Genomic DNA, 23,458 nt, shown 5'->3' with positions numbered 1-23,458 from the left:
ATTTAAGTTGCAAGATTTGATTACAGAACGACAGACAACGGGACAGGTGAAAGTAAAAAAAAAGCTTGTAATAACGTTATTTTTATTATTATCTACTCTAAAATTATAAATGAGAATGTTAGTACGTCTGTCTGTCTGGCGTTACTGTCTGTTTTAGTAGCTGCTATTGATGGCTTGAGCTACTATTATATTTCTACACGTACTGTGTTTGCTTTTTTTTTCTAAACGAGAACTGGCCTAATGGCCTCTACACCTGACAGGGTAGGTGAGTCAAAATACTCAAATTGGGATGTTGGAAACACACTTAAGGGACAAGCGTGTCTCGAAGGCCGAACTTCGCTTTAGGCACCGACTACGAGAGGGAGGACTGACGTGTGCATTGTCGCACGCCTAGGTTTCTCGTCAGTAAATAATTTTGCATTGACGCACTTTATTACAATTAATTGACTTATTATATAACATGACTACCGGAAAAGGAGTCAATGTTTTCAGGGTTCACCATAAGTAAGAAATGTCTAAATGGATTCGAGTGTTGGGGGTATTGTTACAATAACTACATCAATATTTATTTAATTATATATAAATTAGTATATTGTTTCAGCTTGTTATCGTGTTTTAATGAAACATTTATTTGTATTCATGTGCCTATTATCAAAAACATTTGTGTAATAATAGTTCAATATTATGATAGAGGCCTTGGTAGTTGAATTCAACGACAAAAGAAGTGAGATTTAAAATTAAAATGGTTATTTTTATTATTACAGTTATTAAATACGGGATATTTAACATGTTTTTTTTTATTTTTATCCGTTGGAGCTTGATATTTCGACATTATCTACGAATGTTTTGTACACGATACTGATCGAGCTCCAAATAAGTGCAAAGTTCAATTAACAGCCTTAAAATTTATTTATAAATACATAAAATATCATTTCTACTTATAACTTATAATATATTGAAGCCAGGCAGCATGAGAATACTGGGTAACTAACCCTGTATTTTCAACCGACTTCCAAAAGGAGGAGGTTATCAATTCGTCTGTTTTTTTTTTTTTTTTTTTTTTTTTTTTTTTTTTAATGTTTGTTACCTCATTACTTTTCACTGGGTGGACCGATTTTGATAATTTTTTTTTTGTTTGAAAGGTAGTGCTTCCCGTGGGGTCCCATTTTTTTTTTATTTTTTTCCGATGATGGTATCCATATGAAAAAGACATAAGTCTTAAATTTGCATTATGTATATGCGCGACAAATAGGTGAATAACTGAAAATCACGTTTACCAATTTTGATAATTCTTTTTTTATTATAAAATATATACTTCAAGGGTAATTTGGTGAAAGTTTGGTAAGGTTCTGAGCACAGGATCCATGACAAAGTAACGGAACGGAAGGGAACGGAACAATTCTGAGGAGCACGTTAGCAATACTCAGTCGAATCTTTTATTTATAGGTTATTTGGATATTTGAGTCACCTTCCGTAATGTGGTTATGTTTATGTAATTATCATTGTCGAATATTATAATCAACTAGCTACCCACCCCGGCTTCGCACGGGTGCAATACTGATACAAAATATACTACAGAATTTGTTTATTTACGACATCACATCGCAAACTTCTAAAATTATCAGTGTTTGTTTACTATATTGTTCATGTATTATATACACAAACCTTCCCCTTGAATCACACTTCATCTTTTAAAAAAAACTGTATCAAAATCCGTTGCGTAGATTTAAAGATATAGGGACAGAGAAAGCGACTTTGTTTTATACTATGTAGTGATGGAACTCCTATACGGCTCGCAGTTAGGGTGCGATATGGGGCAGAATTTCTTACTATCTTTAATCAAATTTTGTGTATGTGATGTGATGTCATATGATGTACGAAATATAGTTGGTCTTTTTCAAAGTTTTTTGCTGAGTTCGATTACAGCTCTTTCGAGGGATCCTTGTAGTTTACGCCGCGTGACGTATTAAATCCGCATTTTCGAAAGTCTATTTTTGCTTTATTCGCAAGTTTCCTTTGAAATTGTCCTCGAAGTAGTTTCTGACACATATAAATGGAACGCTTAATCTATCTATATTAAAAAAATTAGTTAGTCAACATCAGCTTCACTTAAAATCAAAAAATAAATAAAAATTTTAACAAAAAGAAAAACCGACTTCAAACAAAACACTATTTTAAAACAAATGAATATGCACGAAAAAGTATTAGAAATAATTGTGTATTCAACATATTTTTTAGAGTCTTCCTAAGTTAAATGAAATGAAAAATATTAGACTACTTAAAAGTCGATTAACGATTATATCATGTAGTTATAATTATTGTTATATTTGGAGTCGGTGTCAGCCAATAAAACCCTACAGTATATCTATCAAAAAACAATACGAGAATACTTTAACAAATATGTTTTTTACAAATTACCTTTTACACAATAATATACTGGATCAATCAAGGGGCTCGTATCGCTTCTTTCTTTGATTGTTGGGGCAAGGGCACCGTGGCTGACACCGGCTCCAAATATACCAATAACTATAACTACATGATATAATCGTTAATCGACTTTTAAGTAGTCTAATATTTTTCATTTCATTTAACTTAGGAAGACTCTAAAAAATATGTTGAATACACAATTATTTCTAATACTTTTTCGTGCATATTCATTTGTTTTAAAATAGTGTTTTGTTTGAAGTCGGTTTTTCTTTTTGTTAAAATTTTTATTTATGAACGAAATAGATACACAATCATTTTGTTTCTTTTTTCAGGTAGTGAAGATTGTTTGTTCTTAAACGTTCACACGCCAAAATTGAATCCTGCAGCCTTATTACCGGTGTTGGTGTTCATCCATGGTGGTGCGTTTATGTATGGTACTGGATCAGTATACGACGCGTCGCATTTATTAGACCGAGACATAGTTGTGGTGACTTTGAACTACCGTCTTGGACCACTAGGTGAGATACATAAATATATAAAAAATAGTAATGTCCTTGTGAATGATTGACAAGAAACTTTTTAATGATCTTAAATGTAACAAATACGAAATTTTCTCAAATATTGGAAATTTTTGGTAACCTGCCTTGCTCATACCCTAATTCATCATCAGTTACGGCCTACCCTACCCTCGCTACTAGCCCACAATTTTACCCACTTAGGTCAAATATTTTAAAACGTTTTAACAGAGTGTCTTTTCCTTATAAACATAAATCTAAACATAGATCATCATATTACGAATCATCCGTGGCGAATTTGACAAAATTTCATCCACAATTTCACCCTCTCAGGTGATAAACTTTAAAAAGTTGTGTTGCAAGTTTTTTTCCGAAATAGACGCCGAAACGCCATTCCTAATAACAAAAAGGACCATTCTCCTTACATAAGTACATAACCCATTTATTAGATTAATCTAGGTTTTATGAGGAATACCAATATAAAATTTCGTCTTGTTGAATTTATGACGACCTCCGTGGTCGAGTGGTGTGTTCACCGGTTTTCATGGGTACGCCACTCCGAGGTCCCAGGTTCGATTCCCGGCCGAGTCGATGTAGATTATCATTAGTTTTCTGTCATCTTGGGTCTGGATGTTTGTGGTACCGTCGTTACTTCTGACTTTCCATAGCACAAGTGCTTTAGCTATTTTGCTATGTAAAGGGTATGGGTATTTGGGATCAGAGTAATGTATGTTATGTTATAATCATAGTTATTTATTTATTTATTATCTTGTTAAACCCACCTGCTTAGAATGTGCGGTGTATGTCAGTCAATCATAAATGTAGATGTTAAACGATATTGCTGGTTATTATTTTCTCGTGCATTAAGAAAATATGATTAACATAATAAGTAAACTCCATGTGAGTATACAGAAAGCCATGTTATCGTTGTAATTATTTGTGTTGAACTATTTTATCTTAAATCTCCTGAAGACTTACCAAATGGAGAAGAGCGCTATTCATAATTAAAAGCGCTCATAAAATGCAAATTAAGGGTGAGTACGTAATATACTTTTCATCTAAATTTGAAATTATTTTCAAGAAGAACATTTCTAGGAAACTATTATAATATCCGAGAGGGTTTACAAATATTCACATTTAAAATTTAAGTTATTAAGAGTATGACATAAAATATAGGTAAATAGTATGATTCTTCTTTGCAAATACAAATCTGGAGACATCTAATAAGTGGTAAAAGGGAGTGTTGCTAAACTGCTGGGCTATTAATTTTTTTTTCTTTTTTTTATGGTATAGGTTGGCGGACGAGCATATGGGCCACCTGATGGTAAGTGGTCACCATCACCCATAGACAATGACGTAAGAAATATTAACTATTCCTTACATCGTCAATGTGCCACCAACCTTAGGAACTAAGATGTTATGTCTTTTGTGCCCGTAGTTACACTGGCTCACTCAAAGTAGATATTCAATAGAAAACTAGACTTTAAAAGACAATAGAAACACCCAGCCAAAGACCCCTGACATTGTCAATATGCCAACAACTTGAGGAACTAAGATGTTATGCTACTAAGCCATAAAGTGTTGATATTTGGCGATGGAATTACTAACTAAACATTTCTAACTACTTACCGATGGACTTGATTGACTATAATCAAAAATTTAGTTTGTAAGTTTAAATTATTTAATGATCTTTATCTATCTAAACATAGGTTTCCTAAGTACTGGTGACGAAGTTATCCCGGGCAATGCTGGGCTGAAGGACCAAGCCTTTGCTCTGAAGTGGGTTAGAGATAACATCATGATGTTCGGCGGTGACCCCCAGAGCGTAACCCTCACTGGTTGCTCTGCCGGTGGCGCGAGTGTACACTATCACTACCTATCACCGCTATCTAATGGTAAGTTGTTGTAAAAATCAAAACAATAATAATATAGGTACCTATAGACATTAACCAATATGACCAAAATCAAGATTATTCATGATTCACAATAGTCATCAATATCGATTAGATAATATATCGCATTGAGTATACCTTGTGTTCACTGAATCTAATACCAAAGAATGGAGAAAATGACGAAAATTAGCGAACCGTCGCTAACGCGGTGCGCAGGAAAACTTAAATGTACCAATCAATCGAAGATGGCCCATCATGCGCATACATATAAATGAAATTTTGGGCAATTTTTTTGTATACAATCCGGTTAGGCGTATGACTCCACTCGACCTGGTAGTAAGTGTTAGTGGAGTTTAAATGCTAAGATGCCTCTTAACGCCTCGTTTAAAAGCACCAGATGCCATATGTGCTGTTAGAGATTGCTACAAAAAAAGTGTTGTTTGACCACTTAATTAATCTATGATATTCTCTATGGATTTGCGGAAACATTGCATTTCGAACGGTGACAAAAATATTTTCGGAATTTCGAAAATAGAATTAAAGAGGAAATGAGTGGTTAACAAAAATATTAAATAATGGAAATTCTTTTCCAAGAATGCACTGTAAATAAGGGTAAGGACCTTTAATTGCAGGAATGTAAATAATCTCTGAACCTTTTATCCATTTACTTTAAGAACTATTTAAATAATTACACAGTGTAACGTATCATAAATTCAACAACTCCGGCGTTTAATCTAACAAACTTTATCACTAGATTATAATATTTGTCATGAGTTACAAGTTCTGTATAATTCATTAAGCGAGTCATTGTAGCTTATGAGATAATTATTAAAAGAATATATCAAAAATACATTGACACAAATTCACAATTGTCCAAGCGTCCATAAGCAAATGGTACCTAAATGTGCAGGCCTATAACGTTACTCATAGCCACTGGTGCCTGGTGCCTGTAAAGCTATCCTCGTTGACTTTATGATAAAATTGGAATATCATCTATATCTCAACATTTAATGTTATCACATAATAAGCAATTTAAAAAAGTACGTAATTCATCCCATTGTAAGAGAATTAGCGTTTATTCCTAATAGTATTATGAATGAGAAATTCGGATGTTTGAAAAAAAAGTTTATAAGCGGGTAAAACCGTAGGCAGAAGTTAGTTATATATGAAAATAATACTCAAGAATATGTGTTTCTATAGACACATTCCATCGAGGTATAGCCTTCAGTGGGTCAGCTTTTTCTTCGTGGACTCATGCAGTGAAACCAGCAGAAAAGGCAAAGGCTCTAGCCGCCATCGTAGGTTGTCCTACAGGCAACAGTCAAGAGATGGCTGATTGCCTTTACTATAGACCAGGAGAAGACATCGTTAATGCTCAAGTAGAAATGATGGTGAGTATAATACTCCTTACTACTTCCTTAATTAATATAATAAACGTCGGGGTTTATTAATTTAGGCAACGTCTGTAAAACGATGAAACGTCTAATGATAGTTAGTACAGTATTGTAGTTACAGTACGGTAACAGCCAGTGAATTTCTCTCAGCTGGGCTAAGGCCTCCTCTCCCACTAAGGAGAGGGCTTGGAACATATTCCACAACGCTGTTCCTATGCGGGTTGGGGGAATGGAAATTAGACACATGCAGGTTTCCTCACGATGTTTTCCTTCACCGCCGAGCACGAGATGGATTATAAACAGAAATTAAGCACATATGAACCCGAAATCATCGGTTAAGATGCACGTGTTCTAATCACTGGGCCATCTTGGCTCTTTAATTTTCTTTAATAAATTTAATTTCATTAATTTCTGACATGGTTAACATAAAAATCTTCTCTGTGAACAAAATCATGTATTTTTATGGCTATGGATACTGTATATGGATAGGCAAGTAGTTTGATATGACCACTATCGATAGACATAAGAACTTTGTCACAATATAATAAAAACCCCATATTCAGAAGTAGTTCATGGCAAATTTTAAACCTTTTCAGAACATAACACTGAAGTCTTTATCTTTCAAGTGCCAATTTCGACTTGTAGCCAATTTCTGGACTTGGCAAAACTTGTGATGTAAGAAATTTTTAACCACTGCTTGGTTTTACTGAATTAAAGTTTTTGTTTTTATTAAATATTGGATAATCATAAGATTTAGAACTATAACTTGATTTATTTTTACATACAGGCCAATGAGTAAACTATTACTTGATTTTTCAATTGGCCTTAATTATATTCTATTTATACCAATATTATAAATGTGAAAGTATCTCTGTCTATATGTCTGTCTGTCGTTCTTTCACTACCAAACCAATGAACCAAATTTGATGAAATTTGCTACGAAGCTAACTTAAACTCCAAGGTAGAACAGGCTACTTTTTTGCCCAACACGTGATAAACAAACCCCTAAAACGAGAGCAAAGCCGCAAGCAACTAGTCACAAATAGTTCCTGTACGAATTATGAATGCGTCAATGTTGGTAAGAATGCTTGCAGCATTTCTTCGTCGAATCGCAATTCCTATCCTGTGGGTAAAAAATTAACCAGCCTATAAAGAGTGAAGGCAAAAATGCGAGGTGTTACACCATAACCTTACATGACCAACAGACTTATTAGCACATTAATATTGTATTGATCTCGAAAATATCACCATAGTCTGTGTATGGTCAAAAATGTTAATTGCGTAAAATATTGGTTAGATTTTAGATTAAATCAATAGTTACGAGAATTAATTAATAACTTTTATTTACAGACAATTATACGAATTTATATCTAAAATAAGTTTACTTTTATAAATGACCAATGTGTACTGGTCCAATTTTAATCAAAAGGATTATTGTAATCCCGAGCAAACAAAATATAATTTGAACTAAGTCACATTACTCTTCGTATATTTAGGAAGAACTTCACGTATGTAGATTCACGAAAGTAATTAATTAAGTTTTTTAATGCTATTTAACAAATTTAAACCAATACGGACAACATTGAATTGAATTTCACGTATAATGTTGCAGAAATATTTGTAGGATTCATCAGATATTCTACCAAGCAACAATATTTAGTACCTACTGTTTTGGTTTGAAAGGTAAGTGAGCCGGTATAACTACAGGCAAGAGAGATGTAACATCTTAATTATTAGAATGATGGCGCTTTGGTGATGTAAGGAATACTTAAAATGTAATCGTTACAGATGATCGCAGGCTTATTTGCTATTGGCTCGTCCATCAATCTTTGTAAAAAACTATTACAGGATTGGAGAGTCCACATGTTCACGCCATTTACACCAACAATCGAAGCTTCCGGTACAAAAGACCCATTCCTGAGCCATTACCCGTACATTGCCAGCCAGTCTGGACACATGAAACCAGTTCCTCTCATCACCTCGGTCACGTCTGAGGAAGGATTGTATCCTGCCGCAGGTATTATGAATAAATGAATGGTACAATTTTTTAGTAATAAGTATGTTCAATTTAATTCATTATTTCAATTAGATAATTTATGGTTAAAACACAGCCAAAAGTTTGTTCGAAAGCCTTGTTGTGATAAAAAATGTTAAAAAAATATTATGTAGAATTAAATAAAATTAAACTGCTTAAATAGTACCTTTGCTGTATTTTATTAATTGTGTGATAAAATAGAAATTTAAAAAAAATACATACTTTTATGTTATTTTTAAATATAAAATTAAAACAATTTAATACGTATACTAATAATTTTCCATGTAATATTTTTAAATTAATTTCCAGTCTATCAAACGGATCCAAGTCTTCTACCAGAGTTAGAATCGAGATGGGAATACCTCGCTTCTAATATATTTGAATACAACGACACTCTGCCCTTGGAATTGAGATACGCCGTCGCGAATAAGATCAAACAACACTACTTGGGAGGCAAGCCTGTCAGTCAGGAGACTTTCCCACAGCTGGTTCAAGTAACTATTTAGGAATTTACTAATTCATTATTTTATTAAACTGTCATTGTCTTTAAATAAATATTTAATGATTATAATTAATTATCTTTACATGAATAATAAATATTTATACATATGTTAAATTTGCCATTGAATTGGAATAATGTTCAACATAAAAGAAAAGTTTTTGATACTCGCTTAATGCGTAAATCCGTATAGTTTTAGCGCCATTTTAAAGCCTGAAACTTATAATTAATTATGATTAAAACTTGAGGGCATTCGAGTAACTTCTTAACTCAACTTCCTAGGATGAACCCTCTCTACGGAACCCTCGTTAAACTTGAATTTGGATCAAATTCCAATCTCACTCCTGTACATGTACAACAATTTGTTCAGGCTCTCGGAGATCGTCTCTTCGTGGCGCACGTTGGCAAGTTGGCTCAAATCCACGCCCAACGTTCCCACCAGCCATCTTACGTGTACCGTTACGCCTATCGTGGACAATACAGTTTGTCCAATTTAATGGCCAACAACGATAATAACTATGGTAAGCTAATTAATACATACTGGTCTGCATATATCTGTAATTAATATCTAGTCACTATGTATTGAATTACAATTCATAATTTTATAGCGGTGTCATGATGTTTAAGCAGTTTATCGTTAGAGAATTTGTTTGGATATTAAAGACCTTTTCTTCTTAACATCCTTAAAATGTAAAAGTAAAGTAAAGTAAAGTAATAGCCTATACATTTCCCACTGCTGAGATCAGGCCTCATCTTCCACTGTTCCAATGCGGGTTGGTGGAATGCACATGGGGCAGAATTTCGATGAAATTAGACACATGCAGGTTTCCTCAGCAAAGCCGAGCACGAGATGAATTATAAACACAAATTAAGCACATATATATAGTGGTGCTTGCCTGGGTTTGAACCCGCAATCATCGGTTAAGATGCACGCGTTCTAACCACTGAGCCATCTCAGCCTTAAAATGTACTCAATAATAAACCTCGATAAAGTGGGAGAAGTGTTTTTTTTTAAATAAACGCAGATAAAAAATTAATATTTCTTTGAAATTACACACACACACAAACATTCGTAAAATCAGTCACACCATTTTGCGACGCGAAAAGATTTTTTTTTTGTTCTTGACACAGGTGTGAGCCATTCGGATGACGTGTTAACAATTTTCAAGTTTTTCGGCGAGAACGAAGACGGCGTGACCATGAGGAACAAACTTATCGACGCCATCTACATTTACATGACAACAGGGTAATAAATACATTTTTATCTTAAAATTTATTTCGAATAGAGAACTTTTATTTAGTAGTAGGACTTTTGATTTGATTTGATTTGACTTCGTTGAGGTAGGTCTCGACCACTCATCACATATTTTACCGCCAAATCCATAACAGTCTTGCTGTATTCCAATCCGAAGTCCGAGCCAGTGGAACCAAAACATGTTCTGACCTTTGTGTTTGACAACGGTCATAAATAACATCTTACTTCTTAAGTTTGGTGGCGCATTCGCGATGTAACAGAATAATTAATATTTCTTATAGTACTATATTTTGAACATACCTTTGGTATTATGTAATCACATAATACCAAAGTTATGCCATATTTGTTATATTGCTTGTCATCGTTACAACATGTTCCTGTATAAAGACTTTAGTTCTGTATTGAAATTTTCCAGTCATTCTGAGTATTATTTTTTTTTATTGTAAATAAGGCGAAAGGTTGATAAATGTATTGATATCAATTGTAAGTTCCTTCCGTTAGATATCTCATACCTGAATTATTGGACATCGTTTTCTTGAATGGGTATAAGTGAATTCGTTGATTCATTTCATAGGTGTATATGTTCACTGGTTTCAATCTCCACCAAAATTTAAAGATTCGATCTTTATTGTATTAGATTATCTAAAGATGGTACCATAGGGAGTTTTAATCTAGACATATAATATAATTGTAATTGATCAAAATCTGTACAGGGAAATATTTAAAGAAAACTAAAATATATTACATAAAAATTATATTACACTTTTTTAGGCACAGATGATTTATATCTATACCTTGTCATTCCCGCTTAAAATGACTAATATTCAATAAACATATTGTTAAGCGGAGGTGTTTTATATTAGAAACTGGGATGTAGTAATGGTGGGAAGGAAAAAATAAATAAATATTAATGAAGTTGTACAAAACAGTTACTACCTACTACTATTGATGATTTCAAAGACGATAATTGTCTGTTTCTCATGTTATTCTATATACCTATTCAAGAAACATTTATTTCAGTTATAAATATTAACCGTCGTAAAATATTAAATACTTCTGATTCGTTCGAAGAGTCTTCAAACGCTGTCTAAATATAAATTTTTGCTGTTAAGATACGGGTATGAAATATAGGTACAGTTGATATTTGTAGCTCAGTCGCCCACGAGCCAATTCTATTGTGTTAAACTTCTCTCTGAGATATGCTCGACCTACCTTTAAATAAATAACTACAATCATCATAGGCTTTAACTAATATTTACTAAGCCTCCGGGACATGTTCCAATATTTGCTTGAATCCAATTTATCGCTGGACTTATCTTTGAAATATTGAACTAGAGTTACTACTTTAAAATAATAATCTTTTTTTCTTAATTCACATAAATCATAATCAGTAAATTCAACGTAATAGTATAATTGTTTGTAAACTCAATGATTAATTAGCTTAAGATTTTTGTAAATTGACTGAAACATGGCCATGATTGTTTCAATAATCCTCGTCAGATCTTAAGATCTCGGAAAACATACCGACTATTCCATTAGTAGGAGGAGGTTTCAAAAAAAATCTATAAATATTCAATCACTAGGTACAGCTGAGTCATTACTAGCTTTTATAAGGGGACTTAGCCAAAAAACAAATGTACCGAAACGACAGAAACATATAATTAATAGTTATCTTTCGGCTCAATCCCAGTGGCGTAGCTTGGTGAGGAAGGGCCCCGGTGCATAGAAAAAGAATCGGGCCCTCATCCCCTCTTTCCCATCCCTCTTTAACTAATAATTACCCTTTAAAATTATAGATAGCAAATAAGAAATCTTGTGCGTAGGGTCTTGATTTTCCAGCTTCAGAAGCTTTAGGTTTAGTTTAGAGGGCCCCCTAAACTCCGGGGCCCTGGTGCACTGCACCAACTGGCCCTACGATAGCTACGCCACTGCTCAATCCTACTGGCGCGAGTGTTTGCTGTCAATCGCCCGTCACCTTTGCACGTTAACATCGCGCCGCGCAAAAAACACTTCATTGAAATGGGTTTTCTGTCTAACCTGCCTAACTTTGGAATAAATGCGCATTTCAATAATTTCCCTCATATTGATATAGTACTTATATGTTTACAGAGTACCCAAAATAGCGAACGGACCAGAATGGTTACCGGTTAAGTCTGGCGCACCTGAATTGAACTACCTCGAAATAGCCGGACCGAACAAAATAGAAATGAAGACGAGCTCCGATTTCGGTCAAACTAAATTCTGGGACAGCCTTGGGTTTGTTGAGAATGATAAAGTATGAATTGTAATTTATTGATTCCTTTTATATGTGAGATAATAAAATTATTTATTGTTATAAATATAATACATATTTATTTAAAATTGATACTTCAATAAACTTAATCTTATTTAGATATGAACCATATCGTTCTAGAATTAATTCCTTTAACCGAGTAAGCGCATCACATGGCATGTTTATTCAGCTTTTAACGAGTACGCTAGATACTAAAGCAAAGCTCGTCAAGAAGCAAGCGACTTCGCGACAATGATCATTGATTTATGGTTATGTTTTAGCCAGACGCATTCCGCTTCAAATCTACTTTATGCATCCAATAAATTCAAACACCTTAGCCATCCCAAAATCGCTTTTGTTCGCTACACTCAAATATCAATCGAACTGTTTGTTTTAGTTTAAGTTGTGTTTGAATTTAAGTTGGTATTGTGTTGTCAAAAAAGTTAATTACAGAATCTGACATGTGTATGGAAATAGAATTATTAATTGCTATTATTTAGTTGCAAATATAATTATTAACGGTATACATAGAATACACATATAATATTCTGAGGAAAGACTTATAAAAAATGTACTATTTTCATCAGTAGCAAAATAAAAAATATCTCAATTTTCAAACTTCACTTTTCCAATGTATACATACAGATAAACAATCGCAATTTTTTTAAGAATACTTAAAAGTTTTTTATTAATATGAAATAAAAACAACATGTAAATAAAAAATATTTAATTATCATCAACCACATACCTAATCCGCACCTGCTAGTAACTTTCCCATACAAATAAAATACAATTTCAAGATAAAGAGAGAATATTACAAATAACTGTTTTGGCAACTAAAATATCACATCCATCTATATCTTTTTAACTGTTCAAGTGTAGCATTCATTTATAATGCATGTATACACTCTATTAGTTCTATAAAAGATTATCCCAAGAGAAAATTATACCACATTTTAATGTAAGTACAACCTTCCATTGGCTTTTTCTTTATAATGGAACTGGACTTTGAATTATCTGGTTAAAAGATATTCAGACCAGGCATTTGCACTGTTAGCAGATTAAATAATGACTTCATTCACATAGCTAAAATTTTTATTTGTTTTATACATTATCCAGAGAATAAGACATTTGGACTAATAGAAAAGAAAGGTTTTTAGGAAAAGCAAAAAGTCATAGCATTACCTTTCGCATGCTTTGAGAGACTTACTTGTGTTATTTATAATTCTTGATGTTGCCATATCAAACCCACTTATTTTAAGTTAACAATAAAATGCACCTTTACAATATTAAAAATATTATTTTTATTAAACTTCCAGATATATTTTATATACAACAACAGTTAAGTAAAAAAAACATACAATAGTTTACGATTATAGTTAAATGTGAAAAGCAAACATTATAACAATCCTTCCTTAAGAGATTAATATCAAACACGCTTAAATAAAAAATGCCTCAATGCTAAAGCAAACACAAAACAAATCAGACTTTTTTTGTTACAAGACTAATATTTAGTTTAAGCGGACTAAAATTTTTAAAAAAGATAAGTATCATACCTTTACCATATTTAAAATTACACAACATTTGAAATCTTATTAATTTATAGATAAACAATTTCTTCAAGGCCCATGTCGAATCACAGTGCATTGCATCAGTGATTACATTTAGAAGTTACAATGCAAGAATATAATGTTTAGAAAAATAGTAATTACTACTTATTAAATATGATAAACAATAATCATTTATGGGTTTAGTCATCCTTTTTGTCACCACCTGCTACTGTGATTTTCTTCTGCAGCTTGCTGTGTTCCTCTGTGAGCCTGTCATACTCCCGATTGAGGCTCTCAGCTTGTGACTTCACAGCCTCTTTGTCTTTCTTCTCCTTAGCCAGCTCTTTCTCTAGAAGAAGAATCTGGCCCCTTAAATCTTCAATATCTTTCTTTGCTACTTCATCGCCGGCGCCTTGCTTTTCAAGGAGAGTCTTCGCCGCGACAGTTGCACTTTGAGCCTGTCGAAAGTTTGCTTCGGACTGAGCGTACAAACCAGCCAACTCGCAGATCATTTGGATAAGACGACGGATGACGACTAGGAGAAATAGCGCAATACCTGAGATATAGAAGTTCCTCTGAGCGCGGAACAGACGCATGTTACCTTGCATTTCAGCGTCCAGGTGTTGATGGTCCGTCGACTCGATGTTAGAATACTTCTGCATCTCGCGAATAGCATCAAGAAGACATAATATCAAAACGCCAATAAGCACGACGAAATATATTGATGCTTGTCCACTTATATAAGCTAAAAACTTCGATTTGAAGAATTTGTTCCATCTTGCAGGACTTGCTATCGGCAATGTCAATAATAGCACAAATGCTATTTCAGCGTATAAAAACGTAGCAATAATGGTCCACTGGAGACTCATGGTGATATTTTAATGAGTTTTTGCCTCGGATAGATTTATAAAGGAGCACTTCTGACGAAAAAATTAATAACAATGCGGCAATACAACTTCGAGAATATCGGTGACTCAACACAGAGCAAAGTCAAACTTGTCAGCCTGTTAACATGACGTGTACTTACTTGAATCCTAAGGTGGTGGAATACAACACCAAATAAAGCATCTAAAAGCTTACCTCACGCAAACAAATAAAAATATTAAGAGCCATCTGAGTGTTTTAATGAAGTATTTTAATACTAAAAGTATAATATATACTATATGGAATCAAAACTCATAAAAAGATTGTCGTGAAATGAAATAAATTTGTCACGTTGACAAGTAGAATGACGTTTTACTAGTCACTGCAGTTTTTGATTAATCTGACGTCATCTTTACTAAATAAAGGTATACATTGTAAAAATATAAGTGAAAAAGAAATAAAACAGGATTTTATCTTCAGCTTTCTACCATTATAAAATGGCAGATCCAAAATATGAAAACCTTCCCGGCATCGTAAGTTTGAGTTGTAATAGATTTTCAGATTATCGATTTTGTTAGCAGTAGTTAACAAAACTTCTAAATTTCCAGGCTTACGACCAACCCGATATTTATGAAACCGGTGATTTGCCCGAGGCTGATCAACCAGAACCATACGAAGAAGAAGACAATGAAAGTATTGAACAATTGCATCTCTCAGTCAAAGATTCATTCAATAAATTTAAAGGGAAGTTTCTGACGGGGAATGTAGATTTTTCCGATAGATTAAGCAGAAAAAATCGTATCGGTTACAGGTAATTGAAGAACTGAAGCTATATATTCATTCTTTTATGTAATTATAGTTCTAGATATTGATGAACAAATCTTGCAATAACTTTTTGTAACCACTGTAAATATACCTTTTAGTGTACTCAATAATGTGATAGAAAAATGTTTTGCTTAAAAACAGTTTAAGGAAAACCTAAGATTAATCAAATGCAAGTAAATAGACTTTAATAAATAAAATTTTTATCAGATCTGGTGAATGGGAGCTGGCTGCTGAAGGTGAGCCTGAAACAACACTGGAACGCTATAATAGACTTCGTTGTGAATTTTCCGAGTTGCTAGAACAAATAGCAGAACAACAAAATAAAGCTACGGAGAGTGAAAAGGTAAATAACTTAAAGTTAAACTTAATGTTTCAATTCTATAAATGTCCAAAGTGCCTTGGAAAAACATGATAAATATAATAATTTGAATACTATTACTTTTAAAGGAGGAGCATTCGAAATTAGCATCTCAGATAAACACTACAAAGAAACTTCTAGAAGAACTGAAGCTAGAAGAAGGTGAACAAGTTGATCCTAAGGCTGAAAAATTAAGGTGAGTCATATGTTTACATTAGATCTAAATTTGAAGTTTAAATTCAAGCTTTCTTAATAAATCGCTCAACTTATTATACTAAGAACACTGTCTTGCGGTTGGTGGTTGGTCTGAGTGCCCATCTGATTAATTGTTTGACAATTAATCAATCTGACAAATAGTAATCTTATTCTTCAAACCGGAACATCAATGTTAAACATGATGATGTTCTGGTCTGGAATGAATAAGCCATTTTAAGTGTGGTCAACCAGGTACATAACAACTTAGTTTCATATGTTTGTATGTACCATTGAGGTGAGACTACTGACAGTGGTGACTATTTTCCATGAGGTAGCATATTTTTTTGCCAGCTATATATTAATGGAATATTAGAATAATATTTTTATTCGGAAGTCTAATCAGTGATCTTATGAGCAACCAGTCAAAAAATACTACTAGATAACACACTTACATTTAATCAAAGTAAAAGTAGTTCTGGCAGCTAGTCAAAAAAATAATATTAATATTTAATTAAAATAAAAATAAAATAATAAAAATAATAAAATAAATTAAAATTTAAATGTAATATTTTTTTTCTGTTTTGCATGAATGTTGTGGTAATTCTATTTTCAAATGATAAGAGTACAACTTTTAAACATAATTAAATGGTCTATTGGCATATATTTTATTTAAAATGAAAGTTAACTGCATTATATTGTGTTCAAGTCAAGAAAAATATTTATAGCTTATTCGCTAATTGATGAATCATAACTTTAGAGATGCATAAAATCTTAAGTTTTGATTTTTTTTTTTAGGGTGTAGGTTGGTGGACGAGCACATGGGCCACCTGATGGTAAGTGGTCACCATCACCCATAGACAATGACACTGTAAGAAATATTAACTATTCCTTACATCGTCAATGTGCCATCAACCTTGGGAACTAAGTTGTTATGCCCCTTGTGCCTGCAGTTACACTGGCTCACTCACCTTTCAAACCGGAACACAACAATACTGAGTACTGTTATTTGGCGGTAGAATAACTGATGAGTGGGTGGTACCTACCCAGACAGGCTTGCACAAAGCCCTACCACCAAGAAATGATTCTTTATCAGCATCAGAAATATGCAAAGTTATCAGATATTTTTCAAATTTTAATGTTAAAGGTGTGCAGTGCTATTTATGGATACAATTGTAAAAGGTATTTCATGTTATTTCATTGGCATAAAGATTTACAGTAAGCAAATGAACAACTCAATGGTATCAAATTTTTTAGTGAAAAATGTAGTAGACCCAATTTTTTAACATAATTTTGCTATTTATTTATTTGAAAAAAATCTTTGTATAGTTTATTATTATAGTACGAAATTTTAGCTTCACCTAATACATTTCATTGTACCAGAAAAAAAAACATCTGTTATACAAATACTTAAGAGCTCTGTAATTTGTTGACAGTGAGTACCTGAGCACAAATGGTAAGAAAAAACATGGTGAAGTGGTAACTGCCCATCTGAAACTTAGACCAGAGGTAACCCTTGCACAAACTACCAGGATAGCACAACTAGAGCACAGGTAAGCATTCTTAATTTCATTAATAATTGTACCATCAAAATGTTTATTAATCACCAACATTCAAGAATCCAATAAAACATCACGAAATAGTTACACTAAAATAGAATATCTCCTTCATTTAAATCTTTATTTTTTTAAAGATATGTTTTTTTTATTCCATGTAATTGTTATTCAGATTACATAAGCTAGAACAAGCAGCTGGTGTGAGGGACGAAGAAGCATTCCGCAGGTTACAGGCTGCAACGGGAGAGGTAAAACATTTGTTTTTAATGAGTTTACTTTATATTTTGTAATATTGTTTACATGTTTATATATTTTTGCACAGGCAACATTGTGTGGAGCGGCAGCAGCGCTAGCTAATCAAGCTACTTTACTTCGTCCCGGAGATTTAGCTGCGGCTGAAGCTAGAGTCACTTCACTCCTAACAAATGTAGAAGCATTGAAGGCTGCTGTTAAACCAGCTGAACCGGAAGTTGAAGCAAAGGTAAACATTTATTCTGTCAATACATAATTAGTTTTTATATTAAAATAATTACATTTTTATTATAATGATCTCTAATTTGTTTCTATAGGTTAAGGAATTACATAAACTATTAAAACAAATAGATGGTGTATCACATTCCGAAATCTTAGAGCGAATGGAGGCACTTGAAGCTCTTCATAATCAAGGTAATTAATAAACATCCTTAATTTATCTTATAATAATTTCTTTGATTATAATAACATACATGTAACATTTTTTTTTCAGCAAGCAACTTTGGAAAGTCATTAACAGAGTTAGAAACGCTACAAAGCACTATAGCCAGTGGGGTTCAGAATAATAAAGAACTACTCCAAGGAGTCCAAGAAGTATTCGCTCATAATATTGACAGTCTTCAGAAAGAAATAAAAAAGTTGGATGGTAGAATCAGTAAATTAGCTACTGCATGATGATGATACAAAAATGTTTAGATGTGCTTAAAATTGATTTTTTATCTGTAGAGCCAGGGTTGCAATGTAAAAAAAAATATTGGTATTATAACGTTTATAGTAAAATAAAGAGTAATGTAGTGAGCGAAAGCTTTAACAGTTGAAAACACCAGTTACAATCGCTTTCCCTGATCGCGCGCATTCGACCTGTGCTCGCTGTGGAAAGTCTGAAATAAAAAAATATATACATTATTTGTATTGTGTCATATCTTTAACACTTCCTCGTTAAAATGAAGTAAACGATAAACAGCATTAAAATGTATTTGCTTCACCTTAAAGCTAAAGTGACAAGTATTAATTTATATCATGCTATTTCCGATATCAAATTGTCTTCATTGACTTTTAATCATGTTCTTAAAGTAAAAATATATCATTTATATTGTATAATGTAATACTCAATCCAATTTGTTTCATTCCACGATTTCAACGACACCACTGTAATCTCACATTTTATTCTTGTTAAATAACCACAACATTCATATATTATACTATTATATGCCCCCTCGTGTTGAATATAACCAGTATTCGATTAAGGGGATTTAGGTAGGCTGCTTAAATAATTAATTTTTTAAAAAAATAAAGCAATTATTTAAAAATATAATCTTTTATTTACCTACCTACTCCAACTATAATTGACAAAATATATCTAGGTATATATTTATTTACGAAAAATATAATAGTTTTTTTACTGTCATAAATTGGATATTAATTTCAAATATAAATAAAATAAATACCAATCTAATACTAGCGAAATAGGACTGACCAATGATATTCTAATAAACAGATGTGTTATACCCATACTAAACAACAGAAAAAAGTGTGCCGCGCCTGAGAGCGTTTATTTTACATTTCGTTACAAGTAAAAAGGATAGCTTGATAAAAAAAATAAGTAAAAGAAATAACTATATGTTTTAATTACGCGAAACGTATTATTACATAATTATGATGTATTATAACGTGTTACTGGTATAATTATGATGAAAACGACTAAGGCAAACGTCCCAATTAGGACGTTTTCTAGTCTTCTTTTTTTTTATGGTATAAGTTAGCGGACGAGCATATGGGCCACCTGATGGTAATTGGTAACCATCACCCAAAGACAATGACGCTGTAAGAAATATTAACTATTCCTTATATCGTCAATGTGCCACCAACCTTGGGAACTAAGATGTTATGTCCCTTGTGCCTGTAGTTACACTGGCTCACTCACCCTTCAGACCGGAACACAACAATACTGAGTACTGTTATTTGGCGGTAGAATAACTGATGAGTGGGTGGTACCTACCCAGACGGGCTACCACCAAGAGCGTTAATGACATATCTGTTTACTAGACCATCATTGGGACTGACATATATAAATATATGTAAATTAGGCTGCATTTATTTTGTCATGATAATGATTTTAAAAACTGTCATGCTTACAATATAGACTTAAGTATTTCTATTTAGCGGTAACATATATTGAATATTATAACGCCTCTACGTTCCAACTTAGTGATTTTAAATGTGTTCTAATCAAAGCAGTCTCAAGTTATGCTGAAGCCTTTAGGCACACAAAATTGGGAATTTTTGGCGTTTTTTTAGTTGTTTGTTGTTTAACAAATGAAAAACAATTTATTTTTAATTTCTATGTTAAGCTACTAAAACATCCTTTTACTACTATTTTATAATACAATAGATTTTCATTTTATTTCGGAATATCAATTAATCTTATACAAGATTAGAAGTAGTACAATACTAGCCTATCAATAAAGATTTACAAGTGAAGCCCAGGTGACTCAGTACTTAAAAGATCTGAATCCTAACTAAAGGTTGTTTAACCTGTGTTAGTGCAACTAAATTTTTAATTACTTGAAACCTAATTCTGTCAATTAAAAATCTAACCACCGACATTAGACCAGCTTTGTAAATAACAAAAAATTAACTAAGGAACTAGCAGTAAAGCATTAATACTATCTATTATTTTACTAATCATTTAGGTTATTTAACTCACTTTGAATGTGACCTGCATTCAAGCAATTAAAACATTTAATAAGGTAATCCTTTAGTGGTCAAACTATTTAAAAAAAATATTTATTTTGTATGCTTTGTAAGAAAAATCATAAATAAAAACAACACAAAATTGCTTTTTGAAGGATTTATTTTAAATGTACTTAGAACCTAAGCTTCTGGAAGAACCATTTGTTCTTGCCACTCTTGTATCTTTCCTCAAAGCGGACTCGTGTGTTGAAACGGAGCTTCTTGCGCTTTGCAGGGTCCTTCAAGTCCTTTGAGCTGAACTTTTCGAAGCTGAAGTCAACTGAGTAACGTGTTGGCATGAGATGGTTGTAGTTGACATCCTGAAATATAAATATCACAATGGTTATAAATATTTACTACATAAAAACATATGCATTTAAAATAGTATCATTCTATACATATTCATGTATGTGTCGTAGCTTTCTCAAATGATTTTCCACCAAGTTTAAGAACACAATTTAACATCAAGAATACATATTTATTCAAATTATTACACAGAGACATTACTTAGTTATGGTTTTACAATTAACTGTGTGATAGGTAATTGAAAAGTAAATGTTTTTTTTTTTAACCTTATACTTTTTTTAACTACTAATTTTGTTCTGTTCTTAGAATAATATATTAAAATCAATCACCTATCCACCACAGGGATAAAGACTCCATTGCTAGAGGTATATCTTTGGCGCATATAATTTTACTTATTCTATCACTTAGGAATCAAAGCCATGCATAATACTGTTTGGTAAAATATTTCAAGATTTGTTTTGATATGTAAACAATAGTGTTCTTATGGGTTGGCAATAAGTCAAGCCATATTCAATTAAGGATAGTAAACAATACAAGACACAATATATTATATTGCATGTCGATAACCAAAGCATATTTTGAAAATGGAATTAAGTAAAAATATATTTAATATTAACATATATAATAAATTAGAATTGCATAGGTTTGATGGATATGATAATATTAGTGATTGTTTATCTCAACAAGAGCTATATGAATTTTACACATCAACTTCATACAACACAAACATATATATGTATATGACAGAGCAAGTCATTAACCAGCACACTTCACCAGCAAACAAAAAATGAATACAACTATAATAAAGTACAATCAACTCTGAACTCTTCAAATACTTCTGGCCTTAGAAACTTTATTGACAATTTATAAGTCATAACATAACCTCAAAACTGTCTTACCTTAACGAAGGGCTTGACTTTGGAGCGCTTGTGGATTTTGTTTTTGCCCATTCGCTTGTGCACTTTGCGGGGATACCTGTCGATGCCGGCGACGAGAGCGTGACCGTAGGGTTTGTCTGATGTGCCCTCATCGTAGTTTTTCACCACAATCGCCTTGCGACCTGCGTACCGGCCGCTGAGGACCAGCACCACTTTACCCGGTTTCATAATCTTACCCATGTTGGGTATATCTGTAAACGAAAACTAACCTTCAATTGAATGTTTCCATAATACAATTTTTGTGTAAACTTTAAACACATGCTGTAGCTAAAAGATATAATGTAAATTAGAATTATATTTCTTGCGAACTCATATTTATTATGCTATTACATTGTTATTTATGTTATTGGTTATTTGGTGAACAGTTTGAAGTACGTTTTTCTGAATATTGTTCAGCGTTTGCTTAAAAATATCTACACGATATCACAGGATTAATCACAAATACATTGTTGGCAAGATATCTATTTTGTATTTCACTCTTTCTCACAGATTTATTTGGATTTATATTTTCAAATAGATGTATTAAACTCACACTCTTAACCCGTCGACAAGAAAAGACCACAGAAAAAGAAAAAATTACAGATTATAACTTGACATTGACATTTCGTTATTGAAGTTGAGCTAGTGTAGCCATATCCAACGCCATTAGTGTCACGGTAGCGCACAACATTCTTTCTAGATTGCATTAATTAAAAGTTGTTTAGTAATAATATTTTAATTTCCAGTATCATCGGCCCATTTTGTTAGTAATACAAAACTTAAATGTCTATGTGAGTACTAAACCTAAGGCTATCTAAAAATAAAAATATGAATCTTTAGAGATGCAAAATAGAAGAATTATCTTATAAATACGGTAAATATTGATAAATGTACTATTTAACTGAAGGTGAAGCTCTCATAGTATATGCCGCAATCATTACTCAAACAAAGGGAAAATTAAATTTTATTTAAAACAAATTTTATTTGCTTTAATTTAATTTAAAAATTAGTCACATCATACTTTCAATATTTAAGATTATATTATGTATTTTAAATATCATACAATCATGTCTTATAATGATAGACTGATTTTTAATAAATATAAATAATTTTTAAGATAACATTTATTATTCTGTAAGTTCACAAATCTACGTAAAATTCTCGTTAATCGTTGCTAGTTTTTAAAACAATTCCTTGTAATATAAAATAGAAACCACATAATTGGAAAAAAATATATATTTTGGAGTTCCATTTTGCATCAAATTCAAATATTATAATAACGCGTCAGGGCATGCGACATAGTCATCCCATTCCGGGTTACGGAATATAAGAATATGGACCTTACTGAAAACCTTAGCGCGCGAAAGTCGAGATATATAGCGAGATCGTCCTGATTCGCTCTGATTCGTTCTGATTCGATTCCATTTCCACTTACCATTAGGTGGAGTGGAGTCATATGCCTAACCGGATATTATAAATAAGAAAAATCTTGTAGTTCAGTTACCACCACACCTTTCCTTAACATACAATTTACAAACGGAAAAGCTATCTACAATAATAAAAGTTAGACATACATATATACTGTATTGCATAATATTCATGTCACTATTTTAAAA

The 23,458-nt window shown here is 32.4% G+C and overlaps 4 protein-coding genes across 5 annotated transcripts; 2 read left to right on the top strand and 2 right to left on the bottom strand.

The window, feature by feature from the left end:
- Window positions 1-240: 240 nt before the first annotated feature.
- LOC124534142 (venom carboxylesterase-6-like) lies at window positions 241-12,900 on the top strand. Its single transcript, XM_047109836.1, has 9 exons — window positions 241-265; window positions 2,760-2,945; window positions 4,652-4,837; window positions 6,035-6,225; window positions 8,077-8,245; window positions 8,573-8,757; window positions 9,133-9,283; window positions 9,894-10,008; window positions 12,127-12,900. The coding sequence occupies exons 1-9, from the start codon at window positions 241-243 to the stop codon at window positions 12,296-12,298; spliced, it is 1,380 nt and encodes a 459-aa protein (XP_046965792.1). The 3' UTR covers window positions 12,299-12,900.
- Window positions 12,901-13,001: 101 nt separating this feature from the next.
- Window positions 13,002-14,923, bottom strand: LOC124534437 (B-cell receptor-associated protein 31). The gene has a single exon (XM_047110313.1). It carries the CDS (start codon window positions 14,706-14,708, stop codon window positions 14,040-14,042), a length of 669 nt encoding a protein of 222 aa, XP_046966269.1. The 5' UTR covers window positions 14,709-14,923; the 3' UTR covers window positions 13,002-14,039.
- A 146-nt stretch (window positions 14,924-15,069) lies between these two features.
- Window positions 15,070-18,565, top strand: LOC124534436 (dynactin subunit 2). Its single transcript, XM_047110311.1, has 9 exons — window positions 15,070-15,236; window positions 15,312-15,514; window positions 15,736-15,871; window positions 15,976-16,082; window positions 17,515-17,631; window positions 17,807-17,882; window positions 17,957-18,115; window positions 18,204-18,300; window positions 18,380-18,565. Exons 1-9 carry the CDS (start codon window positions 15,201-15,203, stop codon window positions 18,559-18,561), a joined length of 1,113 nt encoding a protein of 370 aa, XP_046966267.1. The 5' UTR covers window positions 15,070-15,200; the 3' UTR covers window positions 18,562-18,565.
- A 2,157-nt stretch (window positions 18,566-20,722) lies between these two features.
- On the bottom strand, window positions 20,723-22,508 carry LOC124534356 (60S ribosomal protein L27). 2 transcript variants are annotated; one of them, XM_047110150.1, is made up of 3 exons: window positions 22,396-22,508; window positions 21,825-22,054; window positions 20,723-20,939 (listed from the first exon to the last, which is right to left on the bottom strand). In XM_047110150.1, the coding sequence occupies exons 2-3, from the start codon at window positions 22,041-22,043 to the stop codon at window positions 20,754-20,756; spliced, it is 405 nt and encodes a 134-aa protein (XP_046966106.1). In that variant the 5' UTR covers window positions 22,044-22,054; window positions 22,396-22,508; the 3' UTR covers window positions 20,723-20,753. The 2 variants fall into 2 exon arrangements, with proteins under 2 accessions (XP_046966106.1, XP_046966107.1); XM_047110151.1 differs by lacking the exon at window positions 22,396-22,508 and adding an exon at window positions 22,194-22,377.
- Between the last annotated feature and the right edge of the window lie 950 nt (window positions 22,509-23,458).

Source organism: Vanessa cardui, chromosome 12 (assembly GCF_905220365.1).
Source record: "Vanessa cardui chromosome 12, ilVanCard2.1, whole genome shotgun sequence".
In the NCBI taxonomy this organism is placed as follows: domain Eukaryota; kingdom Metazoa; phylum Arthropoda; class Insecta; order Lepidoptera; family Nymphalidae; genus Vanessa; species Vanessa cardui.
The sequence above is the reverse complement of the archived record's forward strand: the minus strand, read 5'-3'. Positions and strand labels throughout refer to the sequence as shown.